Here is a 20,756-nt window from a genome sequence, read left to right on the forward strand (position 1 = left end):
GTAATATCTAACAAGTAATCTAACAATTCCACAACAACTACCTTGTACAGACAAATGTAAAGGGATGGAATAAGAATGAGTACATATAAATCTTAGAGCATTGTATTTGGTACAAATCATTCCCTAAGTTCTAGACCTCAGCTGAATCTGGTAATGAATGGTGTTGCTGTTGAACAAGTTGAGACTAAATTACTTGGCGGTACCTTAGATTGTAAACTGTCATGGTCAAACATATAGATTCAATAGTTATAAAGATGGGGAGAGGTCTGTCTGTAATAAAGAGATGCTCTGCTTTTTTGACACAAAGCAAGTTCTGCAGGCTCTAGTTTTGTCTTATCTTGACTATTGTCCAGTCGTGTGGTCGAGTGCTGCAAGGAAAGACCTAGTTAAGCTGCAGCTGGCCCAGAACAGAGCAGCATGTCTTGCTCTTCATTGTAATCAGAGGGTTAATATAAATACTATGGATGCCAGTCTCTCTTGGCTAAGAGTTGAGGAGAGACTGACTGCATCACTTCTTATTTTTATGAGAAACATTATTGTGTTAAATCCCAAATAGTTTGCATAGTCAACTTACACACAGCTCTGACACACACACTTACCCCACCAGACATGCCACCAGGTTTTCTTTCTCCACAGTCCACAAATCCAGAACAAATTCAAGAAAGCGTACAGTATTATATAGAGCCATTATTGCATCCTAATAAAATACTAAAAATACCTGAAATATGTGTCGTGGCTCAGCTGAGGATTCTAGAGTCATCTGCCAACGAAGCCACATCAAGGTGTTTCTGTCCTGTTTTATTGCTGGATGAGAAAATTATGCAAAAGAAGCATGACAGAACAACTATCAGAGTCTGTACTGCATTTCATTCATCCTAGTTGAGGTGGATTCATTCCACTGAACATGGTACTATCCCTTCAGCATAGAGGGTCAGAACCATAGAATTGGAATCAGAATAATTCTACAATCAGAATCATTCTAATTTCATGGTCAGAAACTCTGTCGTCCACCTTCCCAGGAACCACTGGGTCTGGGCTAACCAGACGGGAAGTGACTGGAGTACAATGTGTTCTAAATAGCATTCTATTCCCTATTATAGTGCACTACTTTTATAGCATCCTATTCCCTATATAGTGCACTACTTTTATAGCACCCTATTCCCTATATAGTGCACTACTTTTATAGAACCCTATTCCCTATATAGTGCACTACTTTTATAGCACCCTATTCCCTATATAGTGCACTACTTTTGGTCACTATATAGGGAGCAGGGTGCCATTTCGAGATGCAACCTTGGACTGCAAGCTGACTGGCCCAGTTCTATCTGGTAACAGCCAATCAGCCATGTTGTTGTTGGGATGTGAGTGAACGGCATTGGTGACCATTCTGGATCAGAGAAATAAAAAATGTCTTTCAAAAAGTTTTTCTTCTGAGTTTTCACTTTTTTATTCTAATATTTTATGTAATTTTTTTCCCCCATTTCAAAGTGTAGTGACTGTGATGAAGTCATATCAATGAAATACAAATAATAACAGACCAATAACGACCAAAACATTTACATCTGTGCCACATAGATTGCACAATAGTTGGGAAGAGATTTTCGATGTACTAATTCCATGGCACTTGGTTTAGAAACTGATTCAAAACTTAAGAGTTTTTCAATTTAATTATACAAAATTCTTGCAACCAATATAATGTTATTTATATGTGGGATACAACCATCCCAGCTCTGCAGATTTTGCTGCGAAGAGACAGAATCATTATATAATTTGTTTTCGTTCTGTCCATATGTTGCTTGTTTTTGGTCGCAGGTTCAGGAACGGCTGGATCATTTTTTTTCTTAGCATAAAAAAAAAAAAAAAAGTTATTTAAACAGGGAGTCAATTGAGATTAAAATCTCTTTTACAAGAGAGCCATGTACACATTACAATAAAAACAGCACAATAAAACATACACGTATGTGTGGATAAAACAATATAATTCAGCACACAATAACTAAATAAACATATTGAATGAAATCAATCACATTCAACTACATAGAGGTCCTCAATCAATAGTGTAACCTGCCTGAGTGACACCAGCACAGCTAACTGCAGTGAACTCTGCAGATTGGTCCATAAATTAGGGGCAAAATTGAAACATTTACCTGGAGCTAACTCTACAGATAGCACTGCTGGGTGACCTAAAAAGTCATAGTCAATCGATCAATAATAAAATACTTTTAGCAAAAACGTTTATCTTTAATTTACAATCTGTAGGAACTATGAGAATAGAAAGGTCCAGAACTTTTGTGAAACATCACAGTTAAAAAATATATGGCAAATATAAATCCAAACTGGATGGTGTTCAGATATAGATGGGGCGGCAGGTAGCCTAGGGGTTAGAGCGTTGGGGCAGCAGGTAGCCTAGGGGTTAGAGTGTAGGGGCGGCAGGTAGCCTAGTGGTTAGAGCATTGGACTAGTAACTGAAAGGTTGCAAGATTGAATCCCAGAGCTGATAAGGTAAACATCTGTTGTTCTGCCCCTGAACAAGGCAGTTAACCCACTGTTCCTAGGCCGTCATTGAAAATGAGAATTTGTTCTTATTAACTGACTCGCCTAGTTAAATAAATGTAAAATAAAAAATAGATGGGAGGGATTGAGCGGAGCTGAAGGATGGGACTAAAAACAAATTTAATATAACTATTGTAAAGTATTTGTTAAATGTATACAGTATGTATAAGCCGGAAATAGAACACAGGAGGCTGGTGAGGGGAGGACGGCTCATAATAATGTCTGGGATGGAATATATGGAATGGCATCAAACACAGGGAAACCATGGAAACCAGGTGTTTGATACCATTCCACTGATTCCTCTCCAGTCATTACCTTGAGACAGTCCTACCCAATTAAGGCGCCACCAGCCTCCCGTGAAGTAGAAGCCTAAGAGTTGTTGTCCATTAGTTTACTCCAATTAGGGGAGGGGTGCTAGGGTTAGGGGAAATAAAGTAAAATATGAAGAAAAACATTTATTTTATATGTATATATTTACCCCAAAATATATGGGGGATTGGAAATGATGCAGACAATTACATTGATGGAAGCTACAATCTATCAACAATATTAAAGCTGATCCCTTAAACAAATCGAATGATATTAACGGAACACTCTGGGTGTTGTTCACATGTTATTTTTATTGACAAATAAGATATCCAGACAGAAAACATTTACATTTTGAAAGTGACAAAATCTTTTTTTTTAAATACACATTCCTCACAATTGATAACTTGTTGACAATTAGAAAAGGAAACCCTTGTATTTACACAAACATTCAATCAAGGAGACTGAATTCCATCAGGACTCTATTCAATCTGGATCACTGAACCGTTACAGATTGCGCAATCTAAATTTAAAGGTAATTTCCAACTGAACCGACATATGCAGCATTGACCGTGAATGCATTCTGCTAACACGGGAACATTGCCTTTAAATTTCAATCACACTAACGCTAATGAACTTCAGCGATACAGATGAATCCAGCCCTTAGTGATCGGCAGTAGTAAAAAGATTGTTTCAATAAAATACAGGTGGAACAATTCAGAAAAATATATTTTTTAAAAGATACCCAATCAATTCCCGATGTAATAACACACCTTTTACCTTTCCCTCCCTAGAATTGTCTTCGCAGGACATCCTGTTCTGCTTTGAGGTAGCTTGCTGTTTAAAACAGAAACACAGGCCACTTCTAAAAAGGTACGTGTGTATCCGTACCAACAACAACAGAATCTATCCAAAAATAAATGTATCTCAATGACAGTATCTTCATCAAACAAGAAAACCAACAAAATGATTTGAATTAATGTCTCCTCCCTTCACCCATAAAAACACGAATGGTTTAAAATACCTTCACGCAGACATAGACTCGGTCCATACGATCTCTAACATACACACAGACTTCCACATCTCCCTTCTGCGGTGAGGTCATCTACTGTAGGAAATCTCAGTTCCCAACCTATTTGATCATGTTTCCTCCTGTATCCAGCCCACTGACAGGAATATGTACAGGCTGACCCAGGATGCTCACTGAGTCTTACCAACAAAATGGAGGCTGAACTTGTAGAGTACAGACTATCCAAGGTACTCCAAATCCTCCAACTTCATCCTCTATGTGTGGTTATTTCCACAGGACCGGGAGACCCTTGGTCGCTCCTCACTGAGTCTTCTTGTCGACTCCATTGTTCTGTCCGTCCAGTTTGAGGTGTGTCTGGCTGTAGTGTCTGATGAGGGCCCCTGGGAGCAGAGCCACACAGGCTATGCCCAGCAGCTGTAGCACTTTGCCCCAGGAGAACAGGTCATCCAGAGAGGACACCTCAGACAGCATGGCGCCCGTCTGGACACAGATGAAGTTATATGGGATCAGACCTGGAGGGATGGGGACAGAGGGAGACAGAAAGTGAAAGAGACATGAGACACACAGAGGGACAGAAACATAACATAAATCATTGCTAAGTTTGTTATGGTCTTTAAATTAAATGCTTATTTATAAAGACACGGATCATAAAAGAGACTGTCTCTGAATATTACATTTATAACACATTGGGACTATAAAGGGTGGACCAATGAAGTAAAAAAAAGAGTGAATCAGTTTCTGCTGCTTACCGATGAAGACGGAGAAGAAGAAGAATGTGACAGGGATGTTGACGACGGGGGCGGACATGTTGAGGAACCAGTTAGGAGTCATGGGGAAGAACCTGAGGAAGAGGAGGAAGAAGAACAGACACGACTGGTTCTCTTCCACCTTGGAACCAGGGCAGCAAAAGAGAGGCGGTTAATATCTACCTACTATCACATGAACTCTGCTGCCACCCGACCAACCAATGTCAGTGTCGGCATCCCACAGATCAAGTGTTCCCAATCCCTCTACCAAAGCAACAGCCCACTTCTAGGTGTCAGAGCAGGTGAAGTCACAGAATGAAACACTACTACCACACCGCTAACTAGCTAACCAATTCACATCGGCTACATACACATTGGGAGGATGGATTTGACCTGTTGAAACACAGTGAATGGGATTGTTGCATACTACATACCTTCCTCTGCAGCATGGAGACCTTGCCAGGGAAGAGGTTTGTGATGTAGCGCTTACCGAAGGCCTGTGAGAGGAGGTAACACATTGTGGAGCCCACAGTGGTCAGAACACAGGCTAGCACCAAGCCCTGCCATGGGCCAAACAGAGCACCCGCTAGAATGTTCTGCAGAGGACAGAGAGGAATCAACAAACAATCATAGCTGATTATATGATTACAAACATTTCCACAAACATGTTTTTTAGTCACGTTTATAATGTGTATATTATGATGTTTATCTACAATTTCTGCTTCTGAGTATGTTTTCTGAGTGTGTTTTCTGAGTGTGTTTTCTGAGTACGTTTTCTGTGTGCGAGTGTGTGTACCAGGAAGGAGGAGCCAGGAATGGCGAAGGACTGCTTGTAGAGATAGGCGCTACAGAAGAGAAGCAGGACGTATCCAGTGTGTTCTGTCTTGTAGAACTGGAGCAGCTCTGCCAGTTCCCTCAGCTCTACCAGGTCCGAGGGGAACTTCAGCCTGAACGCAGGGATCACAACACAGATAGTGTCATGAAGGCTGGGGAACAAGGGTCTGTCTGATCTGGGGCTGCTGGAGATAAACTACAGTATATGAGTCATGGTACTCATCAGTATATGAGTCATGGTACTCATCAGTATATGAGTCATGGTACTCATCAGTATATGAGTCATGGTACTCATCAGTATACGAGTCATGGTACTCATCAGTTTATGAGTCATGGTACTCATCAATGCATGATGATGGGAAGATGAATGAAGGGTTGTTCCACCTCAAATTCTATTTATTTGTATTTTTAATTCAACTAGGCAAGTCAGTTAAGAACATATTCTTATTTACAATGACGGCCTACCCCGGCCAAACCCGAACGACGCCGGGCCAATGGTGTGCCGCCCTATGCGGCTCCCAATCACGGCCGGATGTGATACAGCCTGGAATCGAACCAGGGTGTCTGTAGTGATGCCTCAAGCGCAGATGCAGTGCCTTAGACCGCTGCGCCACTCAAAAAGCGAAATAAATCTGAAATCGTTTCTGTTGTTACAAACAGGTAAGATTAGCATTCCTGCAACATTATTTTGTTGAAATATAATTAGATCTATGATAAATTCATCTAATTGATTGTATCCATCTTGGCCATTTGAATTTAAAGGATTCATATAATCAATAAATATAGTACCTAAAAATCTGGTTCGAGCCCAGGTAGGAACGGAAGCTAAACTGTTACATTGATGCTGTTGACCCGGATCACTGGTTGCTGCGGGAAAGGTGGAGGTCAAAAGGGGGGTGAGTGTCACCGATGTGAAATGGCTATCTAGTTAGCGGTGGTGCGCGCTAACAGCGTCTCAATCGGTGACGTCACTCACGCTGAGCCCTGAAGTAGTTATTCCCCCTTCCTCTGTAACGATACTTCGTGGGGAGGCAGATGTCTATGTGAGGAGAGGGACGGAAGCTAAACTGTTACACCAGCCCGAGTCAGAGCCATATACTGTAGTCTACATAGTTACCTGTGTTCTTTGAATTCGCCCTCGTTAGTGTCGATGTCAGACGTTTCTTCGTTCTCCGTCGCTTTGGGTGGGAGTTTTCGCGGTCCGGTCGGAAGGTAAGAAGACAGAATGTACAGATAGAAAGTAGCGGCGGTAATTACAACAATTAAACCCACAATTGACCGCATAGTTAAAGAAGAAGCTAGTTAGTCTACAAGCATTTCGCAATACAGGAACCAAGTATCGGGTGAGACAGAAGGGGGATGACAATAAGCGCTGGACCGAAGAGGAAAAGGGGGAGCCTAGACGGATAGCTGTGACGTAACATCCGTTATTGTCAACACAACGTTTGTGTCAAGTTTGTGTCATTGAACAGCATGGGGTCATATTGTTATTACCATTCTAAACACGTTTAGCGCTTTCAGTGAGTCTGTTGCAGTCATCCAGACGTATTTTTTATTGGAAATGGCAAAGGGAATATACACACAGGGTTAAAACTATATGAAAAGTAATTATTTAAGTAATTGATGTTTTCACTAATTGGGGAAAATCTCAGTGTCGTATTGAAGAAATTAAAAAGTATCCAAAGACTTCCTTCTCAACCAAGTCAACAAACTCACTTCTGAATGTGGTAAAGGTGATGGCAACACGCCATGTCACTAGTTCTAAAGTTCAACAACAGCTGCACGCACCATGGCATATGAGCAGTGAGTTTTCTCCAGAACAATAATGGCCACGTACTCTCGGCTCCCGGGATCCGTTGCTCTGATAACGCTTCAGAATCCACCTGTCAATGCGCTCAGGTGAGTTAAAACTAACTTGGTAAGGTTAGGATAATATTGCACGCAGTAGAAATTTAGATAAACATGTTCCTGTCGATTAGAAGGCTTAAGTGTTACAAAGGTGACAACAAAGCAAGTTGTTTATCTTTTGCACCTGTCATGTCCTTGTTAAAAATACTTGTCTTTATACTTAAGATTGTAATATTATTATTAAAGTATAGCTAGTGTGGAATGTAATCATGTAAATTGAATTCCTGTAGTGTTGAAACAAATTCTGTAACTTTACATGATTCTGCACCTGTCTGTCTGCGCATTTTGGACCTTTAGTGTCATATTGATGTGATTTGTGTCTGTCTGTGTGTCCCCAGTGCAGCGGTGCGACAGGGCATAGTAGACACGGTGCAGAGGGCCCTGAAGGACCCAAAGGTGACATCTGTAGTGATCTGTGGACAGAATGGGAAGTTCTGTGGAGGTAAGAATGTCCTTCTAGATTCTACAGTATACTGCTGTGTTTGACCAGGGCCCCTATCAAAAGTAGTGCACTATATAGGGAATAGGTTGCCGTTTTTGATGCACCGTAGGTCTGTCTAGAATAGAGGTCTGGATCTGGGTGTGTCCCAATTGGCACCCTATATATAGTAGTGCACTACTTGACCACATAAATAGGGAGCCATTTGGGATGTTTCTGTAGGTTTCTGAAGGTTAAGGCGATAGTGAACCATAACGGGGATAGACAACATAAATAGGGTGCCTTTTGGGATGCAAACTTTGTCTCCCAGCAGCACTGATAGAGGTTTATCTATTACTCACTTTCAAATATGTTTTATTATGAAGCATAATCATTCAGGTATACAACTGTACAATGCGATCAGAGGTTTGTCTGTTTCTACCAGGGGCGGACATCAGGGAGTTTGCGGGGCCGATGTTGGGGCCCCCCCTGGTGCCCATGATCCATGCTATAGAGGCTGTGGACAAGCCTGTGGCGGCAGCCATCGAGGGAGTAGCACTGGGAGGAGGACTGGAGTTAGCACTTGGCTGTCACTATCGCATTGCACACTCCAAGGTTAGTTACATGATTCTCTCTCAGGGATCAACGTCCAAATGACTGGCTGACTTGACAGACTGATCATACGTCCAGCTGACTGACTGACTGACTGATCATAGGTCCAACTGACTGACTGATCATAGGTCCAACTGACTGACTGATCATAGGTCCAACTGACTGACTGATCATAGGTCCAACTGACTGACTGATCATAGGTCCAACTGACTGACCATAGGTCCAACTGACCGACTGACTGAGTGGTCTGACTGACCGACTGAGTGATCATGGGTCTGACTGACTGAGTGATCATGGGCCTGACTGACTGACTGACAGTGTTCTCTGGAATGTCTTGTTGTAGTCGAGGTTCTTGTTTACTCCTGAATTATATTATATCATCTCAGTCCAGGAGAGATGTAATTATTACAGAACTAGTGATCATTTATATAAAAAGGACTCCTTAGTATAAAAAGCTTTGGCTGTCTTAATTGGATGACTCAACAGCAACATAACTGAGGTCATGCTGGTGGCTCCCAAGGCTCTCCTAAAAAAAAGTGGGTGACCTTGTGTTGACGGCTGCTTCAACTTGACCCTACTCTCTCCTTCGAGCCCCACATCAAGGCCATCACCAAATCCACCTCAAATCAAATCACCCATCTAAAACACAATACCCCATAATGACGTCACAAGACCCCATAATGACGTCACAAGACCCCATAATGACGTCACAAGACCCCATAATGACGTCACAAGACCCCATAATGACGTCACAAGACCCCATAATGACGTCACAAGACCCCATAATGACGTCACAAGACCCCATAATGACGTCACAAGACCCCATAATGACAAAGTGAAAACATGTTTTTAGAAAATGACTGTACATTTATTGAAAATGAAATATAGAAATATCTAATTTACATAAGTATTCACCCCCCTGAGTCAATACTTTGTTGAAGAACCTTTTGGCAGCGATTACATCTGTAAGAGATTTCTACACCTGGATTGTGCAAAATTTGCCCATTATTATTTTCAAAATTTTTCAAGCTCTGTCAAATTGGTTGTTGATCATCGCTAGACAACCATCAAAACTGTAAAACTGAATTTGCCCCAAACATAACGTTTTGTATTCAGGACAAAAAGTTTATTTCTTTGCCATATTTTTGGCAGTATTACTTTAGTGCCTTGTTGCAAACAGGATGCATGTTTTGGAATATATTTTTTATTCTGTACAGGCTTCCTTCATTTCATTCTGTCATTTAGGTTAGTATTGTGGAGTAACTACAATATTGTTGATCCATCCTCAGTTTTCTCCTATCACAGCCATTAAACTGTGTAACTGTTTTAAAGTCACCATTGGCCTCATGTTGAAATCCCTGAGTGGTTTCCTTCCTCTCCGGCAACTGAGTTAGGAAGGACGCCTGTATCTTTGTAGTGACTGGGTGTATTAATACACCATCCAAAGTGTAATTAATAACTTCACCATGCTCAAAGGGATATTCAATGTGTGCTTTTTAAAATATTTTACCTTCAAAACCAGACCCCGAACACCACCTGTTAAGTCTGTCTTTCCCCTCCGCTTACCTCAGCCCTTCTCAGCTCTAGTTAAGTCTTTCCCCTCGTCTTACCTCAGCCCTTCTCAGCTCTAGTTAAGTCTTTCCCCTCGTCTTACCTCAGCCCTTCTCAGCTCTAGTTAAGTCTTTCCCCTCCGCTTACCTCAGCCCTTCTCAGCTCTAGTTAAGTCTTTCCCCTCGTCTTACCTCAGCCCTTCTCAGCTCTAGTTAAGTCTTTCCCCTCGTCTTACCTCAGCCCTTCTCAGCTCTAGCTAAGTTAAGTCTTTCCCCTCGTCTTACCTCAGCCCTTCTCAGCTCTAGTTAAGTCTTTCCCCTCGTCTTACCTCAGCCCTTCTCAGCTCTAGCTAAGTTAAGTCTTTCCCCTCGTCTTACCTCAGCCCTTCTCAGCTCTAGTTAAGTCTTTCCCCTCCGCTTACCTCAACCCTTCTCAGCTCTAGTTAAGTCTTTCCCCTCCGCTTACCTCAGCCCTTCTCAGCTCTAGTTAAGTCTTTCCCCTCGTCTTACCTCAGCCCTTCTCAGCTCTAGTTAAGTCTTTCCCCTCCTCTTACCTCAGTCCTTCTCAGCTCTAGTTAAGTCTTTCCCCTCGTCTTACCTCAGCCCTTCTCAGCTCTAGTTAAGTCTTTCCCCTCCTCTTACCTCAGTCCTTCTCAGCTCTAGTTAAGTCTTTCCCCTCGTCTTACCTCAGCCCTTCTCAGCTCTAGTTAAGTCTTTCCCCTCGTCTTACCTCAGCCCTTCTCAGCTCTAGTTAAGTCTTTCCCCTTGTCTTACCTCAGCCCTTCTCAGCTCTAGTTAAGTCTTTCCCCCCCCCTAAATCATATGTGTTACTATTATTAAACGTTATGACTGTTTTTAGGCCCTTCTAGGACTTCCAGAGGTGACCCTGGGTCTGCTGCCAGGCGCAGGAGGGACACAACGTCTACCCAGACTCATAGGGTTAACAGCTGCCCTGGACCTGATCACTACAGGTACAGCAGACAACATGTTAGACTCATAGGGTTAACAGCTGGCCTGGACCTGATCACTACAGGTACAGCAGACAACATGTTAGACTCATAGGGTTAACAGCTGCCCTGGACCTGATCACTACAGGTACAGCAGACAACATGTTAGACTCATAGGGTTAACAGCTGCCCTGGACCTCATCACTACAGGTACAGCAGACAACATGTTAGACTCATAGGGTTAACAGCTACCCTGGACCTCATCACTACAGGTACAGCAGACAACATGTTAGACTCATAGGTTTAACAGCTACCCTGGACCTCATCACTACAGGTACAGCAGACAACATGTTAGACTCATAGGGTTAACAGCTACCCTGGACCTCATCACTACAGGTACAGCAGACAACATGTTAGACTCATAGGGTTAACAGCTACCCTGGACCTCATCACTACAGGTACAGCAGACAACATGTTAGACTCATAGGTTTAACAGCTACCCTGGACCTCATCACTACAGGTACAGCAGACAACATGTTAGACTCATAGGGTTAACAGCTGCCCTGGACCTGATCACTACAGGTACAGCAGACAACATGTTAGACTCATAGGGTTAACAGCTACCCTGGACCTCATCACTACAGGTACAGCAGACAACATGTTAGACTCATAGGGTTAACAGCTACCCTGGACCTCATCACTACAGGTACAGCAGACAACATGTTAGACTCATAGGGTTAACAGCTGCCCTGGACCTGATCACTACAGGTACAGCAGACAACATGTTAGACTCATAGGGTTAACAGCTGCCTTGGACCTCATCACTACAGGTACAGCAGACAACATGTTAGACTCATAGGGTTAACAGCTACCCTGGACCTCATCACTACAGGTACAGCAGACAACATGTTAGACTCATAGGTTTAACAGCTACCCTGGACCTCATCACTACAGGTACAGCAGACAACATGTTAGACTCATAGGGTTAACAGCTGCCCTGGACCTCATCACTACAGGTACAGCAGACAACATGTTAGACTCATAGGGTTAACAGCTGGCCTGGACCTGATCACTACAGGTACAGCAGACAACATGTTAGACTCATAGGGTTAACAGCTGGCCTGGACCTGATCACTACAGGTACAGCAGACAACATGTTAGACTCATAGGGTTAACAGCTACCCTGGACCTCATCACTACAGGTACAGCAGACAACATGTTAGACTCATAGGGTTAACAGCTGCCCTGGACCTGATCACTACAGGTACAGCAGACAACATGTTAGACTCATAGGGTTAACAGCTGCCCTGGACCTGATCACTACAGGTACAGCAGACAACATGTTAGACTCATAGGGTTAACAGCTGCCCTGGACCTGATCACTACAGGTACAGCAGACAACATGTTAGACTCATAGGGTTAACAGCTGCCTTGGACCTCATCACTACAGGTACAGCAGACAACATGTTAGACTCATAGGGTTAACAGCTGCCTTGGACCTCATCACTACAGGTACAGCAGACAACATGTTAGACTCATAGGGTTAACAGCTGCCCTGGACCTCATCACTACAGGTACAGCAGACAACATGTTAGACTCATAGGGTTAACAGCTGCCCTGGACCTGATCACTACAGGTACAGCAGACAACATGTTAGACTCATAGGGTTAACAGCTACCCTGGACCTCATCACTACAGGTACAGCAGACAACATGTTAGACTCATAGGGTTAACAGCTGGCCTGGACCTGATCACTACAGGTACAGCAGACAACATGTTAGACTTATAGGGTTAACAGCTACCTTGGACCTCATCACTACAGGTACAGCAGACAACATGTTAGACTCATAGGGTTAACAGCTACCCTGGACCTCATCACTACAGGTACAGCAGACAACATGTTAGACTCATAGGGTTAACAGCTGCCCTGGACCTCATCACTACAGGTACAGCAGACAACATGTTAGACTCATAGGGTTAACAGCTGCCCTGGACCTGATCACTACAGGTACAGCAGACAACATGTTAGACTCATAGGGTTAACAGCTGCCCTGGACCTCATCACTACAGGTACAGCAGACAACATGTTAGACTCATAGGGTTAACAGCTGCCCTGGACCTGATCACTACAGGTACAGCAGACAACATGTTAGACTCATAGGGTTAACAGCTGCCCTGGACCTGATCACTACAGGTACAGCAGACAACATGTTAGACTCATAGGGTTAACAGCTGCCCTGGACCTGATCACTACAGGTACAGCAGACAACATGTTAGACTCATAGGGTTAACAGCTGCCCTGGACCTCATCACTACAGGTACAGCAGACAACATGTTAGACTCATAGGGTTAACAGCTGCCCTGGACCTCATCACTACAGGTACAGCAGACAACATGTTAGACTCATAGGGTTAACAGCTGCCTTGGACCTGATCACTACAGGTACAGCAGACAACATGTTAGACTCATAGGGTTAACAGCTACCCTGGACCTCATCACTACAGGTACAGCAGACAACATGTTAGACTCATAGGGTTAACAGCTACCCTGGACCTCATCACTACAGGTACAGCAGACAACATGTTAGACTCATAGGGTTAACAGCTGCCTTGGACCTCATCACTACAGGTACAGCAGACAACATGTTAGACTCATAGGGTTAACAGCTGCCCTGGACCTCATCACTACAGGTACAGCAGACAACATGTTAGACTCATAGGGTTAACAGCTAACCTGGACCTCATCACTACAGGTACAGCAGACAACATGTTAGACTCATAGGGTTAACAGCTACCCTGGACCTCATCACTACAGGTACAGCAGACAACATGTTAGACTCATAGGGTTAACAGCTGCCCTGGACCTCATCACTACAGGTACAGCAGACAACATGTTAGACTCATAGGGTTAACAGCTGCCCTGGACCTGATCACTACAGGTACAGCAGACAACATGTTAGACTCATAGGGTTAACAGCTGGCCTGGACCTCATCACTACAGGTACAGCAGACAACATGTTAGACTCATAGGGTTAACAGCTGGCCTGGACCTCATCACTACAGGTACAGCAGACAACATGTTAGACTCATAGGGTTAACAGCTGGCCTGGACCTCATCACTACAGGTACAGCAGACAACATGTTAGACTCATACAGTCCTTTTTTCCCCTCTCGCTGGAAATGTCTTTTCATCTCATGTCTTTGCACATTCAATGTACAGATGCATTATGGTTTCAGTTTGTATTCGTAATATATCATTAGCATTGTTTTACATAAAATGCGTACAGTATTTATTGTTTAAAAGGGTGCTGCCGGATACGTACTTTGTCCATGTCTCCAGCAGGGGTCAGCATTGCACCTTTCTATTCCGTGCTGTTAGGCCTAATGCTTGTCAATGAAACCGTAGTCACTAGAAGTTTTCTGACAATTGTTTCTTACACTTACCCTAAAGCAAGATGAATTCCTTAAAATACTGAATTAGGGTCAGGGCTGTAAAATAAGACCCTATGGCTGCCCAATTCTGATACTGTTGGTCATGTAGTGAACAAAATGATGTGGATAACTGCTCATCAAACACCTCATTCCAAAATCATTGGCGCTATGCATTGGGACACGTAGCGTTCTTCTCGTCGGACTGCCAGATGGTGAAGCGTGATTCATCACTCCAGAGAACGCGTTTCCACTGCTCTAGAGTCCAATGGCGGTGAGCTTTACACCACTTCAGCCGACGCTTGGCATTGCGCATGGTGATCTTAGATTTGTGTGCGGCTGCTCGGCCATTGAAACCCGTTTTATGAAGCTCCCGGCGAACAGTTCTTGTGCTGACTTAGCTTCCAGAGTCAGTTTGGAACTCGGTAGTGAGTGTTGCAACCGAGGACAGACAATTTTAATGCGCTATGTGCTTAAGCACTTGGCGGTCCCGTTCTGTGAGCTTGTGTGGCCTACCACTTCACGGCTGAGCTGTTGTTGCTCCTAGATGTTTCCACTTCACAATAAAAGCACTTACAGTTGACCGGGGAGCTCTAGCAGGGTAGAAATTTGACCAACTGACTTGTTGGAAAGCTGGCATCCTATGATGGTGACACATTGAATATCACTGAGCTCTTCAGTAAGACCGTTCTACTGCCAATGTTTGTCTAAGGTGAAGGGGTGTCGACATACTTTTGTATATTTACAGTGCATTCGGAAAGTATTCAGTATTCAGACTTTTTCCACATTTTGTTACGTTACAGCCTTATTATAAAATCTATTAAATATCAACAAATGTTTTCCCTCATCAATCTACATGCAATACCCCATAATGCCAAAGCAAATAAATGTTTTTTATGTTTTTTGCAAATGTATTAAAAATAAAAAACAGAAATACCTTATTTACATAAGTATTCACACCCTTTGCTTTGAGACTTGATATTGAGCTCAGGTGCATCCTGTTTCCATTGATCATCCTTGAGATGTTTCTACAACTAGATTGCAGTCCACCTGTGGTAAATTCAATTGATTGGACATGATTTGGAAGGGCACACATATCTACAGTGGCTTGCGAAAGTATTCACCCCCTTGTCATTTTTCCTATTTTGTTGCCTTACAACCTGGAATTAAAATTGATTTTGGGGGGTTTGTATCATTTGTTTTACACAACATGACTACCACTTTGAAGATGCTAAATATTTTTTAATTGTGAAACAGACAGGAAGTAAGACAAAAAAACTGAACTTGAGCGTGCATAACTATTCACCCCCCCCAAAGTTAGTACCTTGTAGAGCCACCTTTTGCAGCAATTACAGCTGCAAGTCTCTTGAGGTATGTCTCTATAAGCTTGGCACATCTAGCCACTGGGATTTTTGCCCATTCTTCAAGGCAAAACTGCTCCAGCTCCTTCAAGTTGGTTGGGTTCTGCTGGTGTGCAGCAATCTTTAAGTCATACCACAGATGTTCAATTGGATTGAGGTCTGGGCTTTGACTAGGCCATTCTAAGACATTTAAATGTTTCCCCTTAATCCACTCGAGTGTTGCTTTAGCAGTGTGCTTAGGGTAATTGTCCTGCTGGAAGGTGAACCTCCATCCCAGTCTCAAATCTCTGGAAGACTGAAACAGGTTTCCATCAAGAATATCCCTGTATTTAGCGCCATCCATCATTCCTTCAATTCTGACCAGTTTTCCAGTCCCTGCCGATGAAAAACATCCCCACAGCATGATGCTGCCACCACCATGCTTCACTGTGGGGATGGTGTTCTCTGGGTAATGAGAGGTGTTGGCGCCAGACATAGCGTTTTCCTTGATGACCAAAAAGCAACATTTTAGTCTCATCTGACCAGAGTACCTTCTTCCATATGTTTGGGGAGTGTCCAACATGCCTTTTGGCAAACACCGAACGTGTTTGCTTATTTTTTTCTTTAACAATGGCTTTTTTCTGGACACAGCCCAGCTCTGTGGTTCTATGGACAGATACTCCAATCTCCGTTGTGGAGCTTTGCAGCTCCTTCAGTGTTATCTTTGGTGTCTTTGTTGCCTCTGATTAATGCCCTCCTTGCCTGGTCTGTGAGTTTTGGTGCGCGGCACTCTCTTGGCAGGTTTGTTGTGGTGCCATATTCTTCCCATTTTTAATAATGGATTTAATGGTGCTCCGTGGGATGTTCAAAGTTTCTAATATTTTTTTATAACCCAACCCTGATCTGTACTTCTCCACAATGTTGTCCCTGACCTGTTTGGAGAGCTCCTTGGTCTTCATGGTGCCGCTTGCTTGGTGGTGCCCCTTGCTTAGTGGTGTTGCAGACTCTGGGGCCTTTCAGAACAGGTGTATATATACTGAGATCATGTGACAGACCATGTTACACTTAAATTTCACACAGGTGGACTTTATTAAACTAATTATGTGACTTCTGAAGGTAATTGGTTGCACCAGATCTTATTTAGGGGCTTCATAGCAAAGCGGTGAATACATATCCACGCACCACTTTTCTGTATTTTATTTGTTCGAATTTTTTTGAAACAATTTTTTCGAATTTTATTTTAAAAATTTCACTTCACCAATTTGAACTATTTTGTGTCCATTACATGAAATACAAATGAAAATATATTTAAATTACAGGTTGTAATGCAACAAAATAGGAAAAACGCCAAGGGGGATGAATACTTTTGCAAGGCACTCTATATAAGGTCCCACAGTTGACAGTGCACGTCAGAGCAAAAACCAAGCCATGAGATCAAAGGAATTGTCCGTAGAGCTCCGAGACAGGATTGTGTCGAGGCACAGATCTGGGGAAGGGTAACAAAGAATGTCTGCAGAATTGAAGGTCCCCAAGAACACAGTCGCCTCCATCATTCTTAAATGGAAGAAGTTTGGAACCGCCAAGACTCTTCCTAGAGCTGGACACCCGGCCAAACTGAGCAATCGGGGGAGAAGGGCCTTGGTCGGGGAGGTGACCAAGAACCCGATGGTCACTCTGACAGAGCTCCAGAGTTCCTCTGTGGAGATGGGAGAACCTTCCAGAAGGACAACCAGCTCTGCAGCACTACACCAATCAGGCCTTTATGGTAGAGTGGCCAGACGGAAGCCACTCCTCAGTAAAAGGCACTTGACAACCCGCTTGGAGTTTTCCTCTCAGACCATGAGAAAGGCCTCTCAGACCATGAGAAACAAGATTCTCTGGTCTGACGAAACCAAGATTGAACTCTGGCCTGAATGCCAGTCGTCACATCTGGAGGAAACCTGGCACCATCTCTATGGTGGTGGCAGCATCATGTTGTGGGGATGTTTTTCAGCGGCAGGGACTGGGAGACTAGTCAGGGTCAAGGGAAGGATGAACAGAGCAAAGTACAGAGAAATCCTTGATGAAAACCTGCTCCTGAGCGCTCAGGACCTGAGACTTGGGCGAAGGTTACACCTTCCAACAGGACAACGAACCTAAGCACACAGCCAAGACAGCGCAGGAGTGGCTTTGGGACAAGTCTTTGAATGTCCTTGAGTGGCCCAGCCAGAGCCCGGACTTGAACCCAATCGAACATCTCTGGAGAGACCTGAAAATAGCTGTGCAGCGACACTCCCCATCCAACCTGACAGAGATTGAGAGGATCTGCAGAGAAGAATGGGAGAAACTCCATAAATACAAGTGTGCCATGCTTGTAGCGTCGTACACAAGAAGACTCGAGGTTGTAATCGCTGCCGAAGGTGCTTCAACAAAGAAAGTACTGAGTAAAGGCTCTGAATACTTATGTAAAATGTGATATTTCAGTTTTATTTTATACATTTGCAAAAAATTCTAAACCTGTTATTGCTTCGTCATTATGGGGTTTTGTGTTTAGATTGATGAGGGGTAAAAAAACACAATTTAATCAGTTTTAGAATAAGGCTGTAACGTAACAAAATGTGGAAAAAGTCAAAGGATCTGAATACTTTCCGAATGCACTGTACATCTGAAAAATATGTTGTGAGAATATATCTAATGTGATTGGACCAAGGTTCCATCAGTGTAAAAAAAGATGAGTATTGTGCTTCCTGTGTGAACGCAGACTGTTGTATACTTCCCAGGTCGCCATATCTCTGCTGCTGAGGCCCTGAAGCTGGGGATCGTAGATCAGGTTACCGATAGCAACGCTGTGGACCAGGCCGTGGAGTTCGTCAGGAGCGTTGCAGGTAGGAGTTGATGACATCATCATGACATCATGACCGGGATTCGGGAATAACAGATGACAAAAAAAAAATCTGTAATCCGTTACTAGCTAAAATATTGTGATCATATAATTTTTGTAAAAACTAGATAACTTCTTGGAATTACTATTAAATTCAGAAAGGATATGCGAAAAAAATACATTGACACCTTTCCGTTTTCTATTAGTGACCTTTCACAGCTAAAACCATTTAGGAAAATAGATCAATGTTTGATAGTCAGATGTGAATTGTTATTTAGAAGGGTGAAAAGAAGAATGGGAGAAACTCCCCAAATACAGGTGTGCCAAGTTTGTAGCGTCATACCCAAGAAGACTCAAGGCTGTAATCGCTGCCAATGGTGCTTCAACAAAGTACTGAGTAAAGGGTCTGAATACTTATGTAAAGATTTTTCATCTTAGCAAACACTTCTAAAAAACATGTTTTGCTTTGTCATTATGGGGTATTGTGTGTAGATTGATGAGAGGGGAAAAAACGATTACATTTTTAGAATAAGGCTGTAGCGTAACAAAGTGTGGGAAAATAAAGGGGTCTGAATACTTTCCGAAGGCCCTGTATGTCCCATTACACCGTGGGCTGTTGGGTTGAGCGTGCAGAGATTATCACAGAGACGGAGCGGTTCTCGTCAGAAAACACAACGCTATGAGGCAACAAAATAAACATAACAACAAAATATCTTGGGTTTGGCTCGGTCCTTCTCAGATTCTGCTCCATGTCTGTCTCTCTGTCTTCCCTCGCGGTGCCCCCTTTATGTAGCCTCCACGTCTGTCTCTCTGTCTTCCCTCGCAGTGCCCCCTTTATGTAGCCTCCACGTCTGTCTCTCTGTCTTCCCTCGCGGTGCCCCCTTTATGTAGCCTCCACGTCTGTCTCTCTGTCTTCCCTCGCGGTGCCCCGTTTATGTAGCCTCCATGTCTGTCTCTCTGTCTTCCCTCGCGGTGCCCCCTTTATGTAGCCTCCACGTCTGTCTCTCTGTCTTCCCTCGCAGTGCCCCCTTTATGTAGCCTCCATGTCTGTCTCTCTGTCTTCCCTCGCGGTGTGTCCCGGTGCTCCCTTTATGTAGCCTCCACTTGGAGACATCAGCGCCGGGGTGCCCGTGTACTCCCAGCAGAGGGAGCCAACGTCGCAGCACGTACCTCCCTTCTATCACCAACCCCCGGGGTAGACCTCCCGGGATACCACACCCTGATGACAGTCGGCGTGGCCCATCACCCTGATGACAGTCAGCGTGGTGGCCCGTCACCCTGATGACAGTCAGTATGGCCCATCACGCTGATGACAGTCGGTGTGGCCCATCACCCTGATGACAGTCAGTATGGCCCATCACGCTGATGACAGTCGGCGTGGCCCGTCACCCTGATGACAGTCAGTATGGCCCATCACGCTGATGACAGTCGGTGTGGCCCGTCACCCTGAGGACAGTCGGCGTGGCCCGTCACCCTGATGACAGTCGGTGTGGCCCATCACCCTGATGACAGTCGGTGTGGCCCATCACACTGATGACAGTCGGTGTGGCCCATCACACTGATGACAGTCGGTGTGGCCCTCACCCTGATGACAGTCGGCGTGGCCCTCACCCTGATGACAGTCGGCGTGGCCCTCACCCTGATGACAGTCGGCGTGGCCCGTCACCCTGATGACAGTCGGTGTGGCCCATCACCCTGATGACAGTCTGTATGGCCCATCACCCTGATGACAGTCGGTGTGGCCCATCACACTGATGACAGTCGGTGTGGCCCATCACACTGATGACAGTCGGTGTGGCCCATCACACTGATGACAGTCGGTGTGGCCCGTCACCCTGATGACAGTCGGTGTGGCCCATCACACTGATGACAGTCGGTGTGGCCCATCACACTGATGACAGTCGGTGTGGCCCGTCACCCCGATGACAGTCGGTGTGGCCCGTCACCCTGATGATAGTCGGTGTGGCCCGTCACCCTGATGACAGTCGGTGTGGCCCGTCACCCTGATGACAGTCGGTGTGGCCCATCACCCTGATGACAGTCGGTATGGCCCGTCACCCTGATGACCGTCAGTATGGCCCATCACCCTGATGACAGTCAGCGTGGTGGCCCGTCACCCTGATGACAGTCAGTATGGCCCATCACGCTGATGACAGTCTTTGTGGCCCGTCACCCTGATGACAGTCGGCGTGGCCCGTCACCCTGATGACAGTCGGTGTGGCCC

The 20,756-nt window shown here is 44.4% G+C and overlaps 2 protein-coding genes across 3 annotated transcripts in view; one reads left to right on the forward strand and one right to left on the reverse strand.

The window, feature by feature from the left end:
* Positions 1-3,153: 3,153 nt before the first annotated feature.
* On the reverse strand, positions 3,154-6,753 carry tmem41aa (transmembrane protein 41aa). Its single transcript, XM_071341914.1, has 5 exons — positions 6,587-6,753; positions 5,432-5,582; positions 5,070-5,231; positions 4,639-4,777; positions 3,154-4,401 (listed from the first exon to the last, which is right to left on the reverse strand). Exons 1-5 carry the CDS (start codon positions 6,751-6,753, stop codon positions 4,190-4,192), a joined length of 831 nt encoding a protein of 276 aa, XP_071198015.1. The 3' UTR covers positions 3,154-4,189.
* A 113-nt stretch (positions 6,754-6,866) lies between these two features.
* ehhadh (enoyl-CoA, hydratase/3-hydroxyacyl CoA dehydrogenase) overlaps positions 6,867-20,756 on the forward strand; it is a 62,758-nt gene continuing 48,868 nt past the window's right edge. Inside the window, exons 1-5 of one of the 2 annotated variants that reach the window (XM_071341912.1) lie at positions 6,867-7,368; positions 7,716-7,819; positions 8,241-8,410; positions 10,817-10,928; positions 18,432-18,536. In XM_071341912.1, the coding sequence (XP_071198013.1) occupies positions 7,295-7,368; positions 7,716-7,819; positions 8,241-8,410; positions 10,817-10,928; positions 18,432-18,536 (565 nt within the window). In that variant the 5' untranslated portion in view covers positions 6,867-7,294. The remainder of the gene's footprint in view (positions 7,369-7,715; positions 7,820-8,240; positions 8,411-10,816; positions 10,929-18,431; positions 18,537-20,756) is intronic. The other variant, XM_071341913.1, reaches the window with a different exon arrangement.

Source organism: Salvelinus alpinus, chromosome 14 (genome assembly GCF_045679555.1).
Source record: "Salvelinus alpinus chromosome 14, SLU_Salpinus.1, whole genome shotgun sequence".
Lineage (NCBI taxonomy): Eukaryota > Metazoa > Chordata > Actinopteri > Salmoniformes > Salmonidae > Salvelinus > Salvelinus alpinus.

Coding starts and splice junctions, on each gene's coding strand:
- tmem41aa (XM_071341914.1), bottom strand. CDS start 6,753: ATGCGGTCAATTGTGGGTTTAATTGTTGTAATTACCGCCGCTACTTTC. Junction 5,583..6,586: donor GGCGAATTCAAAGAACACAG/GTAACTATGTAG, acceptor CCCTGCGTTCAG/GCTGAAGTTCCCCTCGGACC. Junction 4,402..4,638: donor CTTCTTCTCCGTCTTCATCG/GTAAGCAGCAGA, acceptor CCATCCCTCCAG/GTCTGATCCCATATAACTTC.